At 37.7% G+C, this 17,789-nt stretch overlaps 2 protein-coding genes across 3 annotated transcripts in view; one reads left to right on the top strand and one right to left on the bottom strand.

Annotated features, from left to right (window-relative positions):
- cnot4a (CCR4-NOT transcription complex, subunit 4a) overlaps window positions 1–11,289 on the top strand; it is a 23,640-nt gene extending 12,351 nt beyond the window's left edge. The window contains exons 5-13 of the mRNA XM_056451591.1: window positions 474–575; window positions 1,948–2,073; window positions 2,167–2,288; window positions 2,387–2,596; window positions 2,689–2,746; window positions 4,716–4,971; window positions 5,054–5,485; window positions 9,549–9,782; window positions 9,865–11,289. Of these exons, the coding sequence (XP_056307566.1) occupies window positions 474–575; window positions 1,948–2,073; window positions 2,167–2,288; window positions 2,387–2,596; window positions 2,689–2,746; window positions 4,716–4,971; window positions 5,054–5,485; window positions 9,549–9,782; window positions 9,865–10,184 (1,860 nt within the window). The 3' untranslated portion in view covers window positions 10,185–11,289. The remainder of the gene's footprint in view (window positions 1–473; window positions 576–1,947; window positions 2,074–2,166; window positions 2,289–2,386; window positions 2,597–2,688; window positions 2,747–4,715; window positions 4,972–5,053; window positions 5,486–9,548; window positions 9,783–9,864) is intronic.
- A 66-nt stretch (window positions 11,290–11,355) lies between these two features.
- Window positions 11,356–15,969, bottom strand: tmem178ba (transmembrane protein 178Ba). Of its 2 annotated transcripts, none has more exons than XM_056451592.1 (4): window positions 15,300–15,969; window positions 14,569–14,685; window positions 12,091–12,228; window positions 11,356–11,982 (listed from the first exon to the last, which is right to left on the bottom strand). In XM_056451592.1, the coding sequence occupies exons 1-4, from the start codon at window positions 15,679–15,681 to the stop codon at window positions 11,726–11,728; spliced, it is 894 nt and encodes a 297-aa protein (XP_056307567.1). In that variant the 5' UTR covers window positions 15,682–15,969; the 3' UTR covers window positions 11,356–11,725. The 2 variants fall into 2 exon arrangements, with proteins under 2 accessions (XP_056307567.1, XP_056307568.1); XM_056451593.1 differs by having other exon boundaries at window positions 14,569–14,634.
- Between the last annotated feature and the right edge of the window lie 1,820 nt (window positions 15,970–17,789).

The following is a 17,789-nucleotide window of genomic DNA, read 5'->3' as shown; positions in this document are numbered from 1 at the left end:
CTAAAAATTCTCCTACCAGATTCTGAGATTGGCTAAATAGATGAAAAAATAGTGAAATTCAGCTGGGTAAAAAAAAGAAATGTTCCTTTAAGACTTAAAGAGATCCCAAACTGTAAATTTCCTCATCATTTCCTCACCCTAAAGTGGTTCTAAACTTTCATGAATTTATTTTTTCTTTTGAACACTAACCATATATACTGAAGAATGTTGGGGAAAAAACAGCCATTGACTTGCATAGCATATGGAAGTATCAATGACTGTTTTTTTTTCCCCAACATTCAGTATATGTTCCTTTGTGTTCAACAGAAGAAACAAATTCAAACAGGGTTCGGAACAAGTAAATGAGTCGAAAAAACAAGAGGATGAGTAAATGATGACAGAATACATTTTTGGGGAGTAAACTATCGTCTTAAGGCTACAGCAAAACAGTAGAATTAAGAAAACGTTTGTGTTTTGTTCTTTTGGCTCCACAGGGTCCTAGTGCTAGTGCCTATGTAACTTACATTCGTTCAGAGGATGCCCTTAGAGCAATACAATGTGTAAACAATGTCATAGTGGACGGTAGAACGCTCAAGGTAAGTGCCAAGCCATCAGAACTTAATCTGTTTACACAACATTTTTATGTCAGGACTCCAGACAGCAAGTAAATTGATGTATTATGAGATTTATTTATTTATTAATTAATTAATTAATTAATTTATTTTGTTTTTTCATTTTGTTTTCGGTTTTTAATGGTGCTACTAGCATTTTACCTAGTTTGTTGCATCTGAAAAACATTAAACACCTGAAGGAGAACAAAGCAGCAGTACTCATTGTTTTAACCAACTTTTAATTGCTGACTAATCTTGAGTTTGCTACATAGTTCCAGTCACAAACCACTAATGTCAGATTAAGATATTCTTAAAATTAGAAAATATTAGATTAGATTAGATTAAAAAAATAGTTTAAAGCGATATTAATGTCACTGACATTCTCCACAGCACTGATGCGGAAAAAGCATTGTGTTTCAGACCACAACTAGTAGCTAACTGTAAACATGATAATATGGTAGAAATGCAGGATATTCTCTTTTGTTATTATTTTTTTTAGACGTTTTAAATGTGTAACAAAATACAACTGCAGTATATTTGTTTTAATGCATTTTTGGTTATTATTTTCAATGTAGTTATATTAGTTTTAAGTTAAATTTAAAATGTACATTGCTAAATACATTATTCATTTTGAGTTAAAAATGATTAAAAACAATAAATAAATAAATGAAATTCAGTTCATCTTTATTTCTAAAGCGCTTTTACAATGTAGATTGTGTCAAAGCAGCTTAACATAGAAGTTCTAGTAAATTGAAACTGTCAGTCCAGTTTTCAGAGTTAAGGTTCAGTTTAGTTCTTTTCAGTGTGGTTTAATCGAGTGTGTGTGTGTGTGTGTGTGTGTGTGTGTGTGTGTGTGTGTGTGTGTGTGTGTGTGTGTGTGTGTGTGTGTGTGTGTGTGTGTGTGTGTGTGTGTGTGTGTGTGTGTGTGTGTGTGTGTGTGTGTGTGTGTGTGTGTGTGTGTGTGTGTGTGTGTGTGTGTGTGTGTTTTAAATGGTTTTAGTCAACTATAATGACCGGATTTATGTTTTAAGCTACTATTTTTATAACACATACATTTAAAAACCACATAGAAATGCTACTTTGATCATGGTTGTGTAGTTCTCATGATCCACAAATGTATGAAAAATGAGATTGTTAAAATCTGGCCAATCTGAAGGAATTTACATCTGCATCCCACATCTCAAGCTCTCGCTACTGTCAAATTATTAATATTACATGATACATCTGTAGATGATGTTCTTGCTCTTAATTGACGGTCTGAAGCTCTGTATATTATGTTAGTGATCAATATTTATTTGTTCATTCTGTCACCTTTTGATGTTGATTTTCATTGCGTCTCTTGCTGCTTTGTTTGAAGGCTTCATTAGGTACAACAAAGTACTGCAGCTACTTTCTCAAAAGCATGCAGTGTCCTAAACCAGACTGCATGTATTTACATGAACTGGGGGATGAAGCGGCTAGTTTTACAAAAGAAGAAATGCAGGTGAGCGCACGTCTTTACACCTGATAACTTCAATGCAGAAATTGAATTGTCTTGTTCATCTGTTGTTCAACTACTATGTATAATTTTTGTCAGGCTGGGAAACATCAAGAATATGAACAAAAGTTACTCCAAGACCTTTACAAAGCAAACCCCACCTTTTTACAAACCTCAACATGTGGGGAAAAGTCAAAGAGCAAACCCAATTCCACTCAGCGGTGTGTTGATGTTTTTTTTATAACCTCACATGCTCAATTAGACAATCTTATTTTTTAGTTATTGTATTGTAATAATGTTCAAATGATTTTATTTCCAGGCCCAATAGCACCAATAAAGAAGGGTGGCCCTCATTACAGAATTATGGGAAAATGGTGAACGGTTTATCCACAGAGCATCGTAAGTCTCCTCCTCTATTAGACTGCCTAACAGACTCAGATCACATGACCCCAGACGAACCAGACCTTGAACAGGGAACAGAGCAAAACACAGGCCTCCCACCCTTCCCATCAGCCTTAGAGCCTACCAGGTACGACAACCTAATTATTCTCCTAATTATTATTTTTCTTTGTTGGATGTATGAGTACATTGGTGCATGCTTATCACTCTGTCTCATTTCAGTCCAATTGACAAACCATCAGAACCCATAAGTATAGGAAACGGGGAAAATATATCACAGGTAAGTGCTAAAAAATTTAGTCTTTAATGGTGTGTTCACAGTTGTAGTTTGGTTTTCAGACCAGAAAAAATTGTTTACATGATTATTTTTAAAAGGCCATGAAACCCCCCTCTTTGGGTTCAAGTCTACCTCAGAATTTTTTCAAAAAATGCTCCGAAATGGGTGTGGTGCTCTGTGAGCAGACAAAGGGCTTAGAATCACCAAGAGGCGACACTCAATAGAACGTTCCATTGCAACAGCAGCGCCCAGCAACAGCCCTGCGATTCCGCCATTTTGGAGTGAAAGCGATCGGCCTTCATTGGCTCATATTGTTGTCTCAATGACAAGCAGCTGCTTTGTTTTTTTATTTATTTAAAAATCGCATTAAAGCTGAAATACAACCTGAAAGACGACAATACAACACTTACCATCACAATTATCGGCGCTTTTAATAGTTTATTTTACAGACTTAATGTTTATATTTTATACTTATTTTCTTGGAACTGTCACTTTTAGGTGAAATTACTTTAAATACTTTAATTTAATGGTTTACACACTGGCATAATATAAATGAATATTGACATGTTAAATTAAATTAACATGACTTTCAAAATGGGATGTTGATGACAGAGTGACCGTACACTTTCGTTGCAGTATTGTATCTTATAATAGTATATAGCATTTTTTTCCATTGTTGCCTGTTAAAGAAAGACTCATATATATATAGACACACATACACATTTATGCTAATATATTATATGTCTCCTGATCTGAATCCAATTAAACGCGTATGGGGAATTCAGAAGAAACATTATAGCATCTCTTTGAGCAACTCTAAAAGAGAGGTCATTTTTGAAGAATGGTAAAGATATATGCTGCAAAATTCAGTTCAATACACCTTTATTTTTATAGCTCTTTTACAATGTAGATTGTGTCAAAGCAGCTTCACATAGAAGATCATAGTAAATTGAAACAGTGTCAGTCCAGTTCTCAGTGTTTAAGTTCAGTTCAGTTTAGCTCAGTTCAGTGTGGTTTAATAATCACTACTGAGAGTCCAAACACTGAAGAGCAAATCCATCAATGCACAGTGATTGATTCGGATCATGGTTCGGCACATATGTGACTTGCAGATTAATAATGCCTTTTTTTGTAGATTAATCCTAAATTTGTAAAGAGAGAGAGAGAGAGAGATAGCTTCAGTTAGTTAAGAAGTTAGAAAAAAATCAAATAGCACAGACGTACCAGGATAAATAAGTTTATAGTTCACAAATAAGCACTGACGTTTATGGTAAAGATTAAAATCACAGTTGAAACTCAAAAAAAGTAAGTTGTAGCAGTCATCAAAAATATGTTTACATCTAAATTATACATCTAAAAGTTTTTATGAGTGATTAGACAAAAAATTAAGTGTTGTTGTACAAGATTATAATGTTAGATTTATACATTTAGCATAGTAACAAAGGCGAAAATCATTTTTCACAGTATTTCACAAATGTTTCATGTTTTACAATATCACAATATTTTACTTTACATTTTTTTATTCAGCAGGTTATTTCTTGATTTCATTTGTACAAAAATTGCAGGTTTTACGTTTTGTTTGTTAAAAACAAAAGTTTCGTGCAGTACTGTTTTTGTAATAAATGAAAAGCAAATTCCATTCGTCTAGACCCCTTTTTCTGTGATTCAAAAACAGTAATGTGATTCGATCCATGAGATTTGTCATCCGTTACTTGTGATTATAACAGGAAAAAACTGAATTGTTTTATTTAGATAAACCGCACACTTGTTTGTGTAAATACAAATTGAGCTTTATCTTTTCAGTGGTCTCAATCCACTTGCTTGGTGCACACAAAGTTTGTTTGGATGAATTTTTACACTTATAAAAATTCCACCAATCGAACCACACCTGCTAAGTGTGAACACACCTTGAATTAGTTCTCATGTTTCTTTCTTTTTTAATTGATCCGTCTGTCTGTATTTGATTTGATAGACATCCAGTAGCGATTCCCCTTCTCCTCCACCTGGCCTTACCAAACCCAGCCTCGTCGTGCCCATCAGCGTGGCTGAACTCACGGCACGGTCACCCTTCGAGGGGGCTGCAGCAGAGTCTCAGTCTCTTTTCTCAGACAACAGCAATTTCAGACATCCCAACCCCATCCCCAGTGGCCTGCCCCCCTTTTCCAATTCACCACAGGGAGCCTCCGATTGGCCCATGACTCCAGAACCACAGAGCCTTTTCACCTCAGGTAGGCACATTTGGAATTGAATTTTGGACCAATACTACTTCAGTTTGTGGCAAAACCCACTGACCTTTCTTCTTTGTTGCAGAAACTATCCCTGTGTCGTCCTCAACTGATTGGCAGGCAGCCTTTGGTTTTGGCTCCTCAGCCAAGCAGCAGCAGCAGGACGATGATCTTGGCTTCGACCCATTTGACGTCACACGGAAGGCTCTGGCCGACCTCATAGAGAAAGAGCTGTCAGTCCAGGAGCATTCCCCCCTCTCCCCCAACCTCTCCTCTCATCAGACCGGCCTTCCCAATGGCCAACAGCGCTTTCCTCATCTCCAGCACAGAGGCCTCTATAACTCCTTCAGTCTACCCCAACACATGGCCGCGCGTCACCCCTGGATGGGCATTCCTACCCGCAATAACCTCACACACTTGAACCACACAGCCACCGCAGCTGCGCACAGCCATTTCTTAGACCTGAGCATGCCAGCCCAGCACCACAGCACCGGCCTTGGGGGGATTCCTATATCAGGTTAGGAGATGCACAGTTTTTTGTGAAACACCTGTGAGGATCCTAAAACACCTGCTCTGTTGTAGTCCAGTGATAAAAGTAGTAACTGTGCTTCTCGTACATTGAATTACTTAAAATACATTGAAGCTGTCATAAAATCAAAACAAACCACCTCTCATAAATCTTCCAAATACGAATGTCTCTTTAAAAATGACTGATTGTCTTCAGAAAATTGTCAATATCATTTTCATTTAGTCTTTTCTATTTATGAAAAAATAACATTTGAGATCTCTTTGATTGCTACTTTGATTACAGTTGTTACTGGAGAAAGCGATATTTTGCTTCTTAAGTGGCTCCTGTAGGCCGAGCACACCGGACTCACTATTCAGTTATGAATACGTAAAGCACACCACGTTGCCTTTTTGTTGACTTTAAAAGAGCAGTGTGCTGTGCATTTTATGTTGCTAGGCAACCACTATATCAGTGATCTTGGTGGTGGACATCGGGTGTTTTTTCTAGCCAGAGTTGACTTTGCAGGCACACAGAGCACTCTGTCAGAAATGTGGGGTACAGCAGGTGGTTAGAACACGAAGTACCCAGAGCACATATACAGTGTACTAGGACTGTGTGATTAATCGAAAACAAATCGCAATCGCGAATCACGATTAGCTAATCCCAAGAGGCTGCGATTATGAAATATATATATGTATTAGGGGGGTGAACCCACACTGGTCTTACAGTTTGGTTCGTTTACGATTATCATGCCATCAATTCGATTCAATTCGATATCACAGTGCATTGACGATGCTTTCCATACATAATTAGATTTTTTTTCTTCACAACACAAGTTTTTTAAATTAAAATCTCTATATTAATATTTCTAAATTATTTGTGATAAAATCTCCTTTAATACAGTAAGATATATGAACTGTACCTTTAATTTGACCTGCCCCAGGAAAACACTCTTTGTGAATGTGTAAAACAAAACTCAAATACATGCACAGAAGACAACATGCGGATTTATAGCAATAAACTAAAGTAAATATGATCCCGTTTGCTGTTTGAGTGCTTTCAAGTGAGGTCTTACTCCCCTATAATTAGTCATTATCTTCACCCGCTCAACAGAAAGGGCTGCGATTGGCTTTAGAAATTAAGGCGCTGTTCACCGTTGAGTGACGCGGGAAGAACAGCCGCGGTTACAGCCTATAGAGTCTATATACGCATAATATGCGGTTATCACAGGTTATCCATAATAGACACAGTGGAGAAAACTTGCACCTCAGGCACGCTCGTGTCTGGATCCACAAGTATCGCTTTAACGGCCGAGAGGAGAGGAAAAGTTACCTCAAAAACACCACAGTGGGTCAAATTTCCAAAGTGAGAGAGAGAGAGAGGCAGAGATGGAGTTTTACAGCATTTCTCGCTAGTAGTGAAATAGCGGCTCGTGTGCTGTGCCGCCTTCAATGTCAATGAAAGACTTTCCAGCAAACTCACAGGCAGTTGAACAGTGCATAATCATCTTCCTTAGTGTTCTACTACGACATCGCGCATAGGAGATAAATGACATCAGTACATAATAACCGGTTATGATCTATTACTGAACCGATATCAAATTGTCCCCATCTGCATCGCGGTGCACCGAAGAAACCAATAATTTTGACACCCCTAATATGTATTATTTCATTTCCCCTGCAAAGAGTAAATGCATACTGTGTGTAATAGGCTTACTAGCCAATTGAATGAGCACACTTTCGTTCTGCCCAATCAGAATTGCGCAACCAAACTATGTGGGATGCCCACAATAAAAAAAAAAACAACAAAAAACAAACAAACAGGAAAACGCGGACGAGTGAAATGATAGCGTTTGCTGCTTCAGAAGCATTAACAGACAAATTAATATCAGAGAAAAACAGAACATCGGGAATATTGGAATATTTTAGTTTCAAAGTCACAGACACTGAACAAACACAGGCCATTTGTAAGAGCTGTCGTATAATTGTTGCCACAGCATGAGGAAATAAAACAACCAGCACCTAAAAAAGCACCACAGGCGGCTATATGAGGAGTGTCTTGGGAAAAAGTCAAATAAAAGTATTGCCAATGACAGTTAATCTAGTAGCAAGCAACAGCAAAGTACAATTTCAGAGTTGTTTCAGCCATGTTAGTTTGCGGAGTGTTCTTTATTTTTATAATTATTATTATTATTTTTTTATAATAAACTACACTATCTTCCTAATTTCAGTTCAACTTGTTTACAGAAAATTTTATTTGTTTACTGTTTGCTCTGGAGAAAAATTTGTGTTTCATTTCTGAATATTTAAAAACAAATTTGAATAAATGTTTAAGTTAATATCTTTACAGTTCCACTTACTGCATTTTAGCAGTAAGAAGCTACGATGCAGATTATTGAGCTGAAGCTTGACTACAAAATTAAATCACAAATCAAATCGATATATATATATATATATATATATATATATATATATATATATATATATATATATATATATATATATATATATATATATATAGGATATATATATAGGATATATATATATATATATATATATATATATATATATATATATATATATATATATATATATATATATATATAGGATATATATATATATATAGGAGATATATATATATATATATATATATAGGATACAAATAAATGTCTGTCAGAAAAATTGCAATTAGATATTTCCCCAAATCACACAGCCCTACAGTGTACAAAACATTTGCTATCAATAGAAAACCATTTATAAAGTGCCTCTAACATCTAAAAAATGTGTTCAGTGTGATTGAGGCCTAAATCTGCAATTATAATCAGCCTGTCTGAACTTATCCTTCAGAATAATTAAAAAAAAAAAAACTTTTATTTGTTGTTTTTTTCATTTTCATCATTATTTGCACTTTAATAAATATTAGATTAGGGCTGCACGATTCTGGCTAAATTGAGAATCACTATTTTTTTTAGAATCAAGATCACGATTTTCTTACAATTCTGTAGATGTAAAATAAAGGTTAATATGAGTAGGCTATTGTTAATTGTCAAACATATGGTAAAACAGCAATAATATTAGGCCTGTGTGTAGGTCTACTGTTAGCTAAAATTCTAAATTTTGTAAAGACTTTGAATGGTGGACTTGAACAGACTTTAAATATGTCCTGATCGTTAATGCACAGTAAAGTGATGGCATCAGAATACAGCTATTCATAATTCTGAAGTTGAATTATCATGTTTGAGACATATGCTTGTCATTTGTCATTGACGACATTATTAGATTTTTTTTTCGCTGGTAAAATGAGACATTAGTCATAATCAGATTCCCTCTTGCATTATATTCAACATTATATAGGCTAGAGTAGTCATACTAGCACTGTTAAACATTTATTTTCATGCACAACACTTTGTGTTCGCTATCAAAGAAAACCATGTCAATGCTTGTCGTGGTCATAACTCTAAAATGCGATATGATCATTTAAATGATGTGCGTGCCGGTTTCACTTTCACTGTAGAGAGCGCTGAGCGTGGCCGCCGTCATGGAAAAAACAAACATGCAAATCATACTTCCCCACGGCTCCCAAATGATCGATCTGTGCAACAAACTCAGTTATTCACAGCCTATGTAGGTTCTGTTCATTAAACTAGACATTCGCGACTGTGCGCACGTCCTCTCGCTTGTAAACTAACAGTGTGTCAGATTTCGTAGCCTGAATACATCATTAAATTAAGACAGAAATGACATTTTTGGGTAAATTATACCTTATAAATACAGTATGTGACACTTTTAACGCCATTTGGAGGTGTCCATATTGCTGAGTAATGTATATAAAACAATGTGAAGACTTGTGCGTCTACCCATACGCTTCTCTCCTGACCTTGAATATATAATTGGCTGAATGTAGAAAAGTTGAATTAAGATCACGTGTAGGGTCGAATCGAGATTGCAATCTTTCTTCGATTTATCATGCAGCCCCATATTAGCCCTATAGAAAAGCAAATAATTTTCAAATGGCCGTTTCTTTTAGCATGGTGTAAAGATACAAGATACTAAATTCAAATGTGCTCTTCTAGAAAACAACGGCTCTGTGGAAAGCATTAATGTGAAAGAGTGGCAGGACGGACTACGTGCACTCCTACCAAATATCAACATCAACTTCGGAGGCCTCCCGAACTCTACCTCTTCCTCGTCCTCTTCCTCCACTTCTAGTGTGAATCACATCGGGGTGCCAATAGGCTCAGCTGGAATCTCGCACAGCCTCAGTTGGGACAGTACGGCCAGTTGGATGGACCCCGCCATCATCACAGGTGCGGTTTTGTTTTATAAAACCTCAGAGATCAGAGACCGGTTGTACTCAAGTACTCATTCGTGTCCGTTTTCAATCTCTAGGTATCCCAGCATCCACAGGGAACAGTTTGGACTGTCTCCAGGATGACAATCCCCCACACTGGCTCAAGTCTCTGCAGGCACTCACAGAGATGGACGGCCCACCCAGTTCCAGTGCACTCCCACAGCCCCCACACACTGGCCTCCTAGACGCGGCGGCCCACCTCTCCTTACACAGAGCAGCCTGGGCTCCTTATCTCCCTCCTCCCACACTCACCCCAAATCAGTTCCACTCTCCACCTCCAGGTTTTCAGACAGCCTTCAGACCCCCAGCGCAGACGGCCACAGACATCCTACAGAGTGCCGGTATTGACCGTCACTAAAGACAACCCTTGATTTAACTGCATCACAAACATGAAACTGCAAATATACCCCCCCCTTCCATTAATAACGTAACATAAGCTCTTCTCTTTCTACCCTTTCCCTCTCCATCCCTTTCCCCATCAGGATTAGTTTGTCTGTCAGTTGTTTTGAAGGCACACATACGTTTCTGTATGGCGAGCACCATCAGTGCAGGGTAATGATTACAATGAAGATACCTGGGAGATTCGGACAGACACTGAGGGTCCTTATACACATACATGCACCTTCACATATGATTCTGAGGCGGAATAAAGTGTCTGACACTGAAATGTGCAGAGAAAACCATGAGCACTGATGTGACACGTGACTAATAATGGCTAAACGGAATGTGCCTAAACAAATAATGCGTCTGATTGGCATCACTTCTTCATCCAAGGTACAGACTGTAATTTAATACTGTGAATCTTTACACTTCCTGAATGTTAGGTCTCACCATCAGGCAAAGGTAAGATGTTTGAGAGGTCAATCCTCCTTGGAAAGGACTCCATTAATCAGAGTTCCTTCTTAATCTTAAAAAGGAGCTCTTTTTGGATTCAGGGTTTTGTCTAAAGCATCTTTGGGGTAGTATGGTGATGTGAGGCTTGACAAGCCGCTCTGGGATGGCTACGCTAATCTCATTACCTTGAAGAGAGGCCAGCAAGACCACTGTGGAAGTGTTTATTGGCTTGCCGATAAAATAAGCCATTCATACAAGGTATGAATCAGGAATTGGGTCTGGAACCTTGGGAAGGATGGTGATGGTAATAAGAAGACTTGTCAAGGCATGATCGCAGATAACGAGTGTCGAGAACATGACTACAAACACACACACACTAACATGCGGCCATTCCAAGGCCTTCAAATAATTTCTACTCTTTTCTTTCTCATCTGTGTGGCCATACTAAACAGTATTTATCAAGCGCAATCACTCATTCTTTCAGGAAGGAAAAAAAATCAATGTAGACCAACATTTGGGTTTAACATGCTGCTGAGATCATACAAAATAAAAGCGCTAAAAGAGAAAAATTGACCCCTTTTCTGCTGGTCTGGAACAATGAAATCTTAAATAAAAATAAGTATTCAGTGCCTCTGTTTGATTCTCGTTTTTCTTATCATGTGTAGGACACAGGGATCGTTTTCTTACATGAGGCTTTTTATTGTCCAATGATGAACTTATTGACATTAAAAACAACTACAGCACTTAATGAAATTCATGGTACTTGTACAGTGAAAAGGTCTAGGAAACTGGGAATTTGCCTTGAATTTCAAACACAGTCTACTGAACACAAAGACGAACACCAACAACTGCTTCACCAAGGACATGCCGTACTCATGTCAGGATGAAAGCTTTTATACAACTGTACAAATGTGCTTTTATAACAGAGATCCATCATTCGGCACATCAAATGAGAGTCCCAACCGCCATGGATTGTGACCTTTGAGTCTTTCAACAGCCTCCATGCTTTTAAAACCCATGACAAAGTCTATACACAAGTTCATGTCAGTCTCCTAACGGGAATCTTTAACACACTGTTCCGTTCTCCATACGAGACTTGGGACATGAGGTACGGGTTGGTGGTGGAGGCTGAATCGAAGGTGCCAGAGTACAGAAGAACCCAGCAATGAGGGTCAGTCCCAGCCCTCCCCAGGCACTGAACATGGACCAGCCGTAACCATGGCTTATATCATCAGGGAGGCTGAAGAGATAACGTGGGTAGCGAGACAATTCGAAGTTGATTCCGGCCACACAGGTGCAAAGAGAGATGATGCAGAAGGTACCTGTGGTGGGACATAATACTAGTTAGTAGATGTTCAAAGGCTCTCAACTTTTTAAGAGAACTAAAATATGGGAAACTATTAAGCAGCCATTTAGGAAAATGTACATACCTCCCATTAGGAAGAGTAGACCGGCAACGTAATGCATGAGGCCTTGCTCCCAACAACATCCCAAAAGGCCAATAGTCCAGCCAAAGAGAATGATTGATAGAGCCATGCCCATGAAGCCAGCTGTCATCCGACGTAAATCTGGGGAAGGGAACATCAAATTAGTAAGGGTTCTGAAGCAGTACCTTATTGCCATGATGAGCTTCTAAATCAGGGGTCACCAAACTTGTTCCTGGAGGGCTGGTGTCCTGCAGATTTTAGTTCAACCCTAATCAAACACACCTGAACAATCTAATCAAGGTCTTACTAGGTATACTTGAAACACCCAGGCAGGTGTGTTGAGGCAAGTTGGAGCTAAACCCTGCAGGGACACTGGCCCTCCTGGACCGAGATTGGTGACCCCTTTTCTAAATGCTCAAACACACCTGCCCAAAAGTTTCTTGACATCCTGAAGGACTTGATTAGTTTTTACCAACTCAACTCTGAAGGAATGTTGCTTTAAACTCTGCAAGGCCTCTATGTGCTTGGGACAAAATTCCTTATGTGTAAGTAAGTCTTAAGGGAGAGTTGTTCATCCCTGTACCTGGAGGGATATTATTTGCCAACATTTATATCCAACCAGCTACACTACATGACAGAAGTCTTGTCGTCGATCCCAGTTGTAAGAGCAGCAAAAAATAACTTGACTTCTACTTGATCATTTGGAAAAGTGGCTGAAGGTAGATTGTTCTTATGAATCATCTGTTAAACTGCATCACAATCATCACAAATACTGCAGAAGACCTGTTGGAACCTGCATAGACCCAAGATTCTCACAGAAATCAGTCAAGTTTGGTGAAGAAGAAAAAATCATGATTTGGGGTTACATTCAATATGGGGGCGTGCGAGAGATTTGCAGAGTGGATGGCAACATCAACAGCCTGAGGTATCAAGACATTAGTGCTGCCCATTACATTACAAACCACAGGAGAGGGCAAATTCTTCAGCAGGATAACGCTCCTCATACTTCAGCCTCCACATCAAAGTTCCTGAAAGCAAAGAAGCTCAAGGTGCTCCAGGATTGGCCAAACCAGTCACCAGATATAAACATTATTGAGCGTGTTTGGGGTAAGATGGAGGAGGCATTGAAGATTAATTCAAAGAATCTTGATGAACTTTTTATTGCCATTCCAGATGACTATTAATAAGTTCTTTGAGTCATTGTAGAGACGTATGGGTGCAGTCGTCTGAGCTCATGGGAGTCATACACAATATTTATTCTTTCTCCACTTCACCATGACTTTATATTCTATACTGTACATTATTTTTGTTAAGTGACAGGACTTTTGTCTAAGCAAAGTCAGACCTTATAGTCCTAATTAAATAATTAAAAATCAAGGCATGATCTTGTTTTATTTAGGTAAAATAAGCGTAATCTAGAGGTCTTTGTCTTTCATATAAGCCACTTCTGATACTAAATGATCAACTAAGTCAAGTTATTGTTTGCTGTTCCTAAAACTTGGATAGGCAAAAAGACTTTTGTCAGGTAGTGTATAACAACTTAACATCAAAGTTTATAATAAGTCTGAGGGCCCTGATTACCTGGTTTAGCTGTTTAAAGGTGCACTAAGCACTTTTTGCGAAACAATGTTGATATTTTAAAACACTAAAGCAAACACACCCATTACCCAACAGGACCTTACCCCTTTTTGATATCTCTGCGATTGTAACTAGATACACCCCTTACTGTTGATTGGTTGCAAGTATGTTTTGGCTATCAGTCTGGCGCTGGTCAAAAGCACGTTTGACAGGCAATATATGCAGGACAGTGACACTCGAGGAAAACATATGGACACCAGGTGTGTCACAATTACCCTACCATAGTGAAATTTAGCAAATCCATTTATTAGCTTATTACACATTTAAGTTTGATGATGCAAAATGTTGTGAGGACTTTCTGCTTTTTTGAAAATGGGATTTCCCAGCCCAATCTCACAAGGAAACATAGCTATTTTAGGTTGAGTTTACTGGCTAATTTGTATAATTCATATGGAGGCGTGCCATAAAGATCACCCCTAAACCTAACCATCATTGGAGGATGAGCAAAATTAAAAATAAAATGTACGAATGAGATCATACAAATTAGCCACTAAATCAAAAAGTTATGAATTGGTGATGAGAGTGTTGGATTACCGCTGAAAGTACTTGAACGTGACTGCATCTCGTGGCCTAATACTCTACATCAGTATTTCTCAACCCTATACCTGAAAGGACACCAACAGTACATATTTTGGATGTCTCCCTTATCTGACCCATTCATTTCAGGTTTTAGAGTCTCTTCTAATATTCTCAAGAGTTTATTCATGTGTGTTTAAAAAATATGTACTGTTCGAGTGCCCCCAGCAACACTGCACTACATTTTAGAGGACCTTAGTGAGGAGCCATTTTCAAGTGGGCCCATGACAGCACTCATGAAGACTGGAAGGAGCATCTCCCACTTACGCAGAGCATGCCAATCATCTTGCTGGATGGCCTTAGTGATGTTGTAGGAGAGATCCTTTCGCGCCACTGCAGAGGAGGAGTAATAGTACTTTATAAAAGAGCATCGCTCAATAGTTCCTGTAAAAACAAGAACATAATTTGCATTTACATCCAAGTCTCAATATGAATATCAAAAATTTATCAACATGATGTAAGGTGGGCCCTGATAGTCAAGGCTTGTGCATATGGATGAGTATCACATTTAGATGAGCAAACTACACAGATGGTGGAATGAGTATTGCTCATAATCTAAATTAGTGTGTCTCAATCCAAGTGCTGAAGTACCCTAGCACACCATGTTCAAGTCTCAGAGCTTCTGCAAAGCTGATGAAGTATATTAAGCGTTTGTAATAGAGGTAAACATCCTATATGCTATGCTCAGGTGGGCTACTGTAGACCAAGTATGAGGACCATTGGTCTTACTAAAAAACAATGAACAGGAACTGAATTCTTATGTACAACTAATATATTTGGAAGTCACTTGCTCCTAAAATCCAATATTTAGAAAATAAACATGCCTGTTTATTCGGATATGCAAATGAGTACGAATGAAAATGTATTTTGCTCCGATGCATCTCTATAGGCCTTGATATACAAGCAGTCAAGCTTATGAAATAGCATTCGTGGGTTTTCGTTATTTCAGCATTTGCCTTGCATCAATAAGCCTCAAGAGGATGTTTTTTTTTTTTTACCGTTCTTGATGAGGTCTTCGACGTCTGGGTCAAATCCCACCCTGTAGCATTTGCTCCAGAGCCCCATGTTGGTTGAATTGTAGCGTCTGCTGCACTCATCCGCCGCGCTCATGGCGAACAGCTGCCGCCGGTTTCTAGTGAGTAGCAGTCGGTCTTCCCATCGGTCCAGACTCGCTCGGCTGGCTCGCAGAGGAAGGCTGTGGTTGGGGATGTAAATGAAGCCCGGGTCGTTCCTGCGGTTCGAGAAAGTTCGGCAGCGCTCCTTGTAAATCCTCGCGTCCGTTTCGTACCAGTGATCGGATGAGATTGCGACTGTCAGGAAACACAAGGCGACGAGAGACAGACAGAGCCCCGTGTAAAGAAGCCACTTCCCCGTCGCCATCGTTCTGCCAGGCCGCCGATCAGCACCTCATGCTGGACAGCTCCCTTGAGCGAGACTAACAATCAATCCCGCTTCAGCATCTCTCGTCGTGTTACAAACGCCAAACTGGGTAAACATGCCCTTTTATACGAAAGCGATGTTTTTAAAAATGCCCGTCCTGTGTGTGATATTTCCTCGGGTCTACACGTAGACTGTGATGAGGAGCGGGTTCCGCTCGAGCTGCTGCAGGCAGAGACACATGACAATCACACAGGAACTGAAAATCATTTAAAAATGGAGGAGGGAGGATTATTTGAAAGCTATTGCATTGGTCTAAATAAATCACTGTGAATACACATGCAAAAATAATAATAACTTGCAATTAAACAGTTTCATTTATCACAGATTAGTTTTGTATGTTTAATCTGATTTTATGATGTTAAATTAAATTTATGGGATTATTTGAAACTGATTGCATTTATTTAAATAAAACACTGCAAATGTGAATGCAAGAAGAATAACTTACAATTAAATGGTCAGTTTTTTACTAGTTTAGTTCAGTATTTTTATTTTATTGTAGAAAAATTATATTTATGAGATTATTTGAAACCGATTTCATTGATTTAAATAAATCCCTGCAAATATAAATGCAAAAACAAAAATAACACAATTATATGGTCAGATTCATTTACCACAGTTAAGTTAATGTGTTGTGTGTGTGTTTTGTGTGTGTGTGTGTGATCTTCGTACATTTATGCAGTATAATGTATTTTCTGCCTTGTTACTAATTTTCAATATAGAATAATATAATGCTTTGTAGCAGACATCTGTTTGGTTTCTTTTTACAGGAGTTTTTTTCTTTAGTTTATTAAAAAAAAAAAAATGTAATCTAAAAAAAATACAAAAAGGCAAACTATAGACGTTGAATTTGGCTTACAAAAAGTGATCTAGAGCACATTCTTTCCATGGGGAAAGAATATTCAGAATTATAAGTATTTATAAATAGGAAGACATTAGCATGACTTTCTTCTGGATTTTGTGTTCATGAAGCAAGTACCAACCTTTACTGAGTTTCATACCATTCCTGTGTCTATTTAATACCAAAATAAAAGAAATAAGCCTGAAACTAAGCCTGTTTATGGTTATTCATCTATACAGCATCCAACAATTAATTTTCTGAAGACTTTTGCTTAACCAAACAAAACCAAAATATACATACATGCATACACACATATACATACATACATATATATAGCAAAATAAGTTTTTAAAAGTCATTTGACGTAAGACTAGTTATAGGCATCACATACAACTATTAGGATGTTTTATTTGGTATACATAACTTTTGACACATCCACTGTTTGCAGAAAAAGTGTTTACATTGACAATCAGTGGCCCATTTGTGCATGTAAAATGCTCAGAGCTCAAGTAGACTTGTGCGCTTCACTATCCCTCACTATTTTTGCCAAAATGCAAATAATTTGTGACTAACTAGCTGGATAATTAATTGAATAAATGAAAAAAATAAGTAAAAAAAAAAGTTTAATATGTACCTTATACAAGACTTTAAAACCTTCACCCAATAATTAAGCAGAAATCATTTCCTATTAAATTGTGACCGTTACATACAATTCAAATGTACTGTACATAATCAAATTCAGATAAATCAAACCAACTAGCCTGTTAAAAAAAAATAAAAAATCAAAATGCATATTTGCAATTTCCTTAAAATTATCTTAAAATTTTATTTAGTTAAAAAAACTATATACATCAAATTTTAACTAGTGCATGATTTTATTTTAAACTATTTAAAAATACAGAATAAACCTTATATTCCCTCAGTATTGTCCTTTTCAGTGCAAGTTTTGAAATATTACATCACAGGTCTGACTCCTGGAGGGCCTCAAGTCTGGACAGTTTAGCCTTTAACCCCAATTAAACACACCTGATCAAACTAATTGATTCCTTAAGGTTTATTTAATACCTACAGATAAGTGTTGAAGCAGGATTCGAACTAAACTCTGTAGGGTTGTGGCCCTCCAAGAACTGACAGCCCTGTGTTATATGAAAACAATAGGTTTGGTTTTATGAAGCTGTACTTTAATTAAAACAAATTTGTCAATGATAGG

This window comes from Danio aesculapii, chromosome 25 (assembly GCF_903798145.1).
Source record: "Danio aesculapii chromosome 25, fDanAes4.1, whole genome shotgun sequence".
Classification (NCBI taxonomy): Eukaryota; Metazoa; Chordata; class Actinopteri; order Cypriniformes; family Danionidae; genus Danio; species Danio aesculapii.
This window is presented reverse-complemented; position numbering and strand designations above follow the sequence as displayed.